The sequence below is a fragment of the Falco rusticolus genome, chromosome 5 (genome assembly GCF_015220075.1).
Source record: "Falco rusticolus isolate bFalRus1 chromosome 5, bFalRus1.pri, whole genome shotgun sequence".
Taxonomy (NCBI): Eukaryota; Metazoa; Chordata; class Aves; order Falconiformes; family Falconidae; genus Falco; species Falco rusticolus.
This window is the reverse complement of record NC_051191.1, coordinates 25778934-25787945: the sequence shown is the minus strand read 5'-3', so window position 1 is coordinate 25787945 and position 9012 is coordinate 25778934. Positions and strand designations below refer to the sequence as shown.

Below are 9012 nucleotides of genomic sequence, written 5' to 3'. Positions count from 1 at the left end.
CTGCCTTCATCAGGAACCTGAAGGGTACAGAGTTAGGCTACATTTTCAATTTTATTTTCTTCACAGTGAGAAGACAAAACCTTGTACATTCCTAAACTGTGCTGATGTGTGCGCATTTTTTTGTTCTCTATATGGGATGTCAGAGATGAATCCATGTGAAAGTATCAACAAGTATATGGGATGTCAGAGACGAATCTGGGTGAAGATATCAACAAGTTGCATGTGGATTCTGGTTCTGACTTGTTTGAAGAAAAGTTGCGATGAACCAACTGTTCCTCATTTCATACTGAAATGTGGGATGTTACTGGTACCCTGGGAGTTGTGCTAATGCTGAAATAGGACACATGAAAATGGGCAGTGTGTACAGCGTTACAATAAAACCACTGTGGTCAACAAATGGGAGATTTGAACCAGCAAAATAGATTTTTGTGCTAATTACGGAAAAGAAACCAAACCAGATATTTTAAATATTTATTTCTCAGACTGGGATAACAGCCTTTATAGAGCACAATTTGCATAAGTTCTCAAGATACATCCTGTATACAATCACAAAACCATGACATGGATTTATACATAAAGTGAAAACTGAGACAGATTTACAAGCATTTTTATACAATTCCCATACTGCTTTTTTTTTTTTTCCAGTTTTTACAACTTTTAGAACAAATCTGTATTTTTTTTTCCTGATGAATCTGGAAGCAAAATCAAAATTAAAAGAAATTCAAACCAAAATGAGCATCAACAAACCACCACCTATGCATGCAACATTCACTGTGGAAACATTACATTTCTCCAAGGATTAATCTTTTTTTTTTGTATTTTTGTGGGTTTTTTGGTATTTTTGGATTTTTTTAAACATTGGGTATGCTGTACACGTTGTCCGTAGCATGACAGCACATGTTAGTCAGCCATTGTGGAGCACCTGAGCACGTCACTGAACATCTATAAGACACAGTCAAATAAGAACACATTCACATGCTTGGATGTCAGATGGAGTTAATAATTTAAACTGTTTTACAAAAATGTATACTTATTTACAGGGTAACAAATTAAGAAAACGGCTTTTGCTCAAATCATCTATTTGAGTTATGGATATCTATATATATTATATTTTTTTGAGCTCATCAATATATTTACCTATTAATCTTTTCAAAATAAGAAAATGGAACATATAGAAAACATTAAAATGCTTCTTATGATTTAAAGAGAGAGTATCCGGTCTCATTTATTCCTTCTATTTTCCTTCTAAAGGCAACATGTATTCATAAAGAGCAACTGATCCTACATGCCAGGTGTACCAAAAATTCACAAGGCGTGTAGGACTATGGTTTAAATATAATGTAGGTGGATACTTACACTAAATTTCCTCTCTGTTTCATTACCTTTATAACTTACACTCACACAAATGCAAACTTTCTCTGTTATTCACATAGGTATGTACATATCTAGATATATACTTAAATAATGAAATCTGGGACATTCAACACTGTAGCAATCAAAATAAAGTACTTAAAAATAGTGTCAGTTATGATTCAAATAATAATTTAAAAAAATACTATTAACATCTTTATGATATCTCCATGAAACTAAATCCTAATTAAATAATCTCTATTGGGCACACACTAGCTTACAATGTAATAGATGTCTTCTTTTTCTTCATAATCATCCTCAAAGTAAGAATCAATATCAGCTGGTTACCAGCTACCATACCCCACAACCTAACCATGCAAACACCCAGCATCCAGAAAAAAATGAATCAAATATTTCCTAGGTCTTGATTTCAAGCCAGTTTAAGTCAACAGATTGGTTGTTATTGACTTCAGCTGGTTTGGGATGGGTTTTGGTTTCTTCCACACAGGATCCATGTAATGTAAAAACATGGTTAATAACGAAGAAGCAGCATTCATCGCCTCTGGATACTATCCCTTTAAAGTGTAATGATAAGGAACTAGCTCAACATTCATCACAGAAACTCTCATGTCTAGTTTTAACCTGAAAAAAAAAAAGTGGCTGTTTGCTGCTTATTGTATGCATAATAATAATAATGATAATGTTAGAAATCCCTGTCATTTGTAAACACACAACACTGTGCTTTTGCTCATTTTTCAGCTTGTTTCCACTACACAAGGCCTTGAACAAAGAAACGGCTTCAATTTCTGTTGACTCAGCAGATTTATGAATAAAAAAAGTTAAAATACTTCTGCTATTGCCTTCCTGCAATATGTGTTTTCAAAGCAATTGTAGGTATGTGTGAACTCATTAACAAGCAATCACTCAGAAATTATAAAAGCTGTTGCCACATCTAAGCACTTTTGGCCAGGTGAAAGAAACAAAAATTAATGAGAAAACAGTGAAAAAAATATACTGAGATATATACAAAAAAGTAAAAAAATACTAATAGTCCTTGTTTGATTATTTTTTAAAAAACATTGTCACAAGAGAGTTTTTCCTGACTTCATTCATAAAACAAGAAAAAAAAAAAGAAAAAGAAAAAGAAAAAAATGCATTCAAACATGAATCTGTGTTGCATAGAGTGATTCCAGTACAACCTAGAAATTTGGTCAAAAAAAGGAACTTGGCACACTTTGAAAGCATCCTTTGACCTCTGAATGATGCTGCCTCAGAAAAGAGGGAGTGTGCTGGGCCCAGGTCTGTCGCTAGCCCACCCTGGGTGACACCAAAGGAGCCCTGGCCTTGTTGCAGCTGGCCAAGGCAGTGCTGCACTCCTGACAAACTCTACTCTGCGTTTCACAACAGGAGTCCAAAACTGCCATTTCAACGTGCAGAAACATTTTTCATGTTGTTCAGAGAATCAAAGATGCTTAAATTAAACCCTTGCCGACAGCTGATTACACCACAAAGGTAGCTGCTCCATACAGCCGCAGCTATACCACCCAACACAAAGTATTTTACAAAATATTGGCCACATTTTTATGTGTGTGAGAGCAAAGCACGCCTGTCCGCTTCTCAATCAGGAGTGATGATTACAGGCTTCCCAGTCAGGCAGCCAGATAGTGCTTGTTCCTGCTGGAAATCTCCATAGCAACTACCAGCGTGACTTGCTGTCTTCATAATAAATCTTAGCAAAAACAAAATTACTGGCAGTTTGCACAAAATTGCACACCTCATGGCTTGTACTTCACACAGTAATTGAAACTGGACTTTTTTTTTTCTTTTTTCTTTTTTTCAAAGAAAGAATATACTATAGCCATCAGGAATGCAAAATAACCCACCAAAAGAGCAACACATATGTCAAATATATCCACGTAGGATTTTTTGGTTCAGTTGGGGATTTTTTTCTTTGAAGTATTTGTTGTCTTATAAAAACATCACACAACATCAAAACATATAGGATGTTTACAATAACTCCAGAGGACTGTTTTTAAAATATATGAGAGGTAGGGTATACATATACCGGTGAAAACATAAAATTCATCAAAGCACACATCCTACTTCCACTGTCAGTGATGTTGTGTTTTTAAGATAGCTAATAAGATTTTGATAAGATTGCTTTGCTTGCAAGTTAAGCAGGCTGCCAACAGGTTATCAATACCTTAACAGGAGTTTCCTTTGTGTGTACAGTATTAATATCTTCTGTGTGTTCCTTCTCAAATTCTTTTTCCACACTGCTAAATTCACAAAGTTAAATCAAAAACTGTATGTGGGAAGTGTCACCAGATTAAATGGTGTAGCTTTTTCATGGTCAGTCCATCTTCTGAATAAACTGAGCCTTATTTCTCCCTTTTTTTTCAAGCATATATTATTTTCCAGAAGAATATTTTCAGTTGGTCTTGCACAGCCTGTGGAAGTGTACTATGTATATTCAGAAAATGTAAGAAGGTGGACATTAAATAATTTTTGAAAAGCCCTTATTGGGCAAGAAAAATAAACATCTGAAGTGCAGAAGCTTGGTCATTTTCTTTTTAAATATGCAAAGGTCATGAGGTAATATTTCCAGGGAAACTACTCTTTAATGAAGCTATGAAATATTAAATGACTTCTGAGTAACTTGGGAGTTAGTGTCGTATTGATTCTTGTTTTTTAAAGAAACTACTATGCTTTTAGGAATGGGAGAAAAAGCTCTCCCTTCTTCCCCAAAACTGATACAAGGCAAAATACAACCACCAGCCTAAGCCATCCCAGGCAGCAGTGCCTTCCCAGGTGAGCTAACTGCTCAGCTTCAAGCCCCGGGCAGTGGGACTTCAGGCGTGGAAGTGCTGACACAGTCTTAAAGGTTTCAAGTACCTTCCAATTTAATTCTTTCTTAACTGAGAAGCCATGATGTTGAGCGGATTATACTCAGACATTCACCTGAGACAGCAAGAGGATATTTCCAATTATCTCTAATGCAACAGCACCCCGGCAGTACCCTCCCTGCTGTCCCTTCCCCTTAGATTTTGAGTGCAGCACTAGTGTTGATACAGAGCCCTGCACCAAGCAGGTTGGTTAGCACGGTGGGTCTACTGCTCCAAAGTGCCCACCAAATAGCCTAGAATTCATCATCTCGGTAGAGTTTCAGAGTAAGACTGGTTGCTGAAAAAAGGAAGGACTAGCTGAAATGATTTTGTTAGTCCCAGTGCTTAAGTCTCTTCAATTCCAAACTTTTTTTTAAAACTGCTGATTCAAAGGATAGGGTGAAGTACAGTGTCACTGACATCAAAACAGCATTTTTTCTTCCTGATGTAGTGCAGTTGGCATCCTGTCCTTTCTTTGTCTTTAAAACCACATCCAAAATTATAGACTATTGGTATAGTTTTGTCCATTACATTCTAGGACAGTGGTTTATATTCATTGTTAACACACAGAAACAAATGAAACAATCAGATCTGATTTTCCACAGTATGGTTTTTGAAGGAAAAAGGAAGAAGGAAAAAAACTAATGTAAAACAACATTACCACTCTGGCAAACGACTTGCAGTTTGTGTCAAGTGGCATAATCTCACTACAGCAATTTATCAGAGATCCTAAGGTGCAGAGAAACAAGTTTTGCACTTCTGATCAGTGAGATTTGGAAAGTCAATCACCCTAGGTGCTTTTGCATAAAATGATCTCCTTCTGATTGCACAGAAAACCAGACTGCTCTTTCCATCGCACTACCTCCAGCTGCAGCTGAACTCTACGGGAACACCTGCCTTCCAGCCTTCGTTATTTCCTTCACAGTTACTCTCTTCACAGAGTCCAATAACACGGAGCCCTCGTATCAGTCTTCGTTTCAAACAGCCTCACTTTAGCTTCTGGGCCCAGGTTTTCTTTTACTTTTGCTGTCTTTTGCAGCAAAACAAGTCTACTAGCCCTCATTTAAGTGTGCTATGTAGCCCAGAGACTGCTCTTTTCTACTTTGTATTCTGAAAGACTAGCTAAACACAATGATATCAAACTATAGTCTTGGAGGGATGCTGTTTATAGCAGACTCTGCAGGTTTTGTGCCCTAAGCAGATAGCTCTGCTCAGTGTGTTTGTGTGGAGCTGACCAACAGTTTGTGCCAGTTTACTATTCTTTTCCTTAGATCCACTTTGTCAAGCCAGATATAAGCTTCCCCAATCAGTGTCTTTTTCATAAACTTTCCTCCATTGGAGACAAGAAGAATCTGGGAAAATAATGATAACAATAAATAATTACCAACGTGCATATTAACATACTGCATTTGCTAGCAAACATGAAAGACTCAGAAATGTTGAGCTCTGATTTGTTACTCACGGAAGAGAAAAGAAAGAACGAGTGCAACCCTTTCTATAGAGTCACTTTCACAAGGGAAAGCAAGCCCTGTGAAAATTGAACCTGCCCCGTCCTCTCTTTTATTGTCAGGGGATGTAGCAACTAGAAGATTACAGTCTTGAACTTCAGCGGGTAATTTGTTCGCCTGCTGGCTACCAAAGACAAACACAAGGTCAAGTTTGAAGTTACAAGGTGAAGCTTGATGCAGGTGAGGTCCTGGTTCATTTTCAGTGTGTGGAAGTCAGAGGGTGCTGGGCATAGGGGCTGTAACTCCGGGCAGGCTAGTGTGTGAGAAAGCCCAGAGTTCTGGTTTCTGACCTCAGCAAGCGGCAGTCTAACTAAAAATGTAGAGTCAGTCTGGAGTCTCACTCCTGCTATGGCTCTGCCACGAGCCACAGTATTGTGTCTGGTCTTATTGCTCCTGCTTGCCCAGCCAGGGAGAGTGGGAAGGGCAAGGAATCGCCCCGGCACTGAGGTGAGCCATGCAGGCTCTCCCTCATTTATCCTACAGACACATTTTCCAGCTGAGGAGCTTTGTGCCATGCAAGCTGAAGAACTTGATTCATTCTGTGGATCTGTAAGTTCATTCTACACGTTTCTGGGAGAAACATTTTTGATAATGTATGTATTTCAGGGCGTGATTTATAGTCACACATTCAGATAAAATTTGGCATTTATTAATTATTAACTGAATTAACAAGCTCAATGCTTCCTTTCTTTTTTATCAACTTCCTAAGTTTTTCAAAAAGAAAAAGAACTCATGAAAAACAGCATTTCCATGCTAGGATTAGCAGCAGGTTTGCAATGTTCACAGTCACAGAGTAGACCTCCAGCAATGAGCGAGGGATGTGACTGATAACTGTAGGAGGCTGTCACCATCCATGTGAGCCAGCAGGAGAGAAAACAGGGCATTTTGTTGCTTGGTTTCAATGATCTAGGCTAACAGAAGGATGGCAGAACTCAAGGATTTTGTACTCCACTGACATGCTAGAAAAGACCATACAGCAGTAGACACAGAACTGTAGAAGAACTAGTGTTCCCAGTAATCAAGAACTCCAACATTTTTGAAAATTTTCCGTTCTGATTTCGGAAACAAAGTAAAAAATGCAAATTTTACATTACAATGGAAATAATAAAAAAAAAAAAAAAGTAAAAAAAGGGAAGAAATTTGCAATAATTTTCCTGGATGAGCTTCCCAGTTCTCTGGCTGATTTTGCAAGTAAGCTATGTGCAAAGGCAGCTTAGACACCTACATATGCCTTATTCAACAGGTTTGAGGATGCAAGACTAAATGACTCTTAGGCACTGAGCTGTTAGGGAGCTCCACTCATCAGAAAGCCTCTCCTTGGGAAAAACAGGCAGCCTGCCTCCACTGCTGGTGGCTTTCTAGGTCACTTGGTTCAGTGTTTCCTAAATAAATGGTCAGCCCACACTCTGGCAACCCAAACAAGAACATCTGTGAAAAACATTCTTCTGGGATTTTCTGATCACACTCACATAGGACATAATGTATTTCTAATAGCAGCCAGCCAGTCAGCCAGGAGCCAGCTAGGGAACAAGGCAAAGGAGCCAGGAGCTTAGTGTTTTCCAGAAAGGTCCCAGGTGGGTTGCCAGGGAAGAGGGAAATCCGGGAAGTGAGCAAGCAAGCTGCCAGGGACTGAGGCAAATGCCTGTCTGAAACCTATCAAAATGTTTTTTGCAGGATGTTTTCATACTGACACAGCAACAGTTTGGGGACAGAAAAAATTCTATCAATGTTCCTTCTAGGATTACCATGTTTGATCTTATCTTACTTTACCTCTGATCTTTTTGCCTTCCTTAATGTCCCAATTCCATTTTTGTTCTGTACATTCTGGTTTTATTTCTTTTCCCTCTCCCTGAAATCCCTTTTGACAGTGTCCATCTCTTTGGCCCTAAATGTTCATCACTCAGATTCAGCATTCAAATCAGCCAGCTTCATGCTTTGCCATAGGAACAAACTGACTGATAAGCATGAAGGTCATATAAAAACAGATGTACTGTGTCAGATCAAAAATCTCAACAAGAAAATACTCTGCTTCCAAAAGTATATAGAGCAGCATTTAAGGTGGAATGTAAGAACAGGACAATCATGTAGTGACACTTACCCAAAATACCTGCTATGATCTGTGCACCATTGACTTCCTGACGCACAAGTGGTGTGTTTCTATTTAACAGATTAGGAGGTATTTTGCCCAAGAATTTGTCCAATCATTTTCTCCAGTTACTTTTTCCATAAAGATACTTAGCATCCCAAATACATTATGGCAATGAATTTTACAGCTCAAACTCTGAGTGGTGTGAAGAAGAAACAAGTTTTGTTTGTTTTAAACTTGTTCCTTGCTACTTTTACAGCCTTCATTCTCTCAGGTATGTAGCACCAGCTCATATCACAGAGTTTCTAAGGAAATGTTGCCAAGTCTAAGTCCGACTGTTCCTGTGGTTACCTCCTTCACTATCCCCCTCCTTGTCAGCTTGATAGCTTAGTTTTCCATATGACTCTGTTGGTTTTTCTTTACTGGTCTACTCACCCCTTATGGTTTCCTCTTCAAACCACCATTGGAACTAAAGTTTTTACAGGAATTTTAGCTCTTAAACTCTGGCAAGACTTTACTGACCACTCTGGATTTCCCCAGGTAATACAACATCTTAAATAGTCTTTTACTGAGTCTGTTGAATCAATAAAGATGTTAGGACACCTTAACACAGGAAAAAGAGTATCTATTTTTGTTGACCTCATTTCATAAACAGCGTCCATTTTGGCTTTAATGTTAATGATACAACCAATAAGCCTAACATAGGCACTTATATATTCCCATTTACTGTAGTCACCAAAATGTAGCTGGCTTGTTTACATTGGTCTTCCAGATTCAGAGCTACACTAAGTGGATGCTGATATGCCCAACATTTCCTCCTACTTACTTTTAAGGTTAGTATGCAGATGCCCCTGGAATTGTCCATCCCTCTCCACTGACTAGAGGAAGCCTGAATATCTGGTTTACATTAGTTATCGACCCATGTGAAAGTAAATGAAGGTAGGTAAAGTGAATGCTACCTATCTAAAAAAGCAAATCTGACCAAATGATCAAATCTGTCTAAGCAACCAAATCACAGGAGAGGGACTGTTCCAAAATCAGTTCCACACATCATTCATCCACAGACTGAAAATCCTGTCGTCTCCTTTACAAATGTACACCAAGAATATTTGACTTGGAATTATCAGTAATTCTGCCATGTCTGAGATTATGACTATTGTGTCTAATTCTAGGCACCACAGCT

General features: G+C 38.3%; 1 protein-coding gene across 4 annotated transcripts in view; it reads right to left on the bottom strand.

Moving 5' to 3' along the window:
- Positions 1–458: 458 nt before the first annotated feature.
- PCLO (piccolo presynaptic cytomatrix protein) overlaps positions 459–9012 on the bottom strand; it is a 402813-nt gene continuing 394259 nt past the window's right edge. For all 4 annotated transcript variants that reach the window (XM_037389894.1, XM_037389895.1, XM_037389896.1 and 1 more), the window contains exon 26: positions 459–5587. In XM_037389894.1, coding sequence (XP_037245791.1) covers positions 5447–5587 — 141 coding nt within the window. In that variant the 3' untranslated portion in view covers positions 459–5446. The remainder of the gene's footprint in view (positions 5588–9012) is intronic.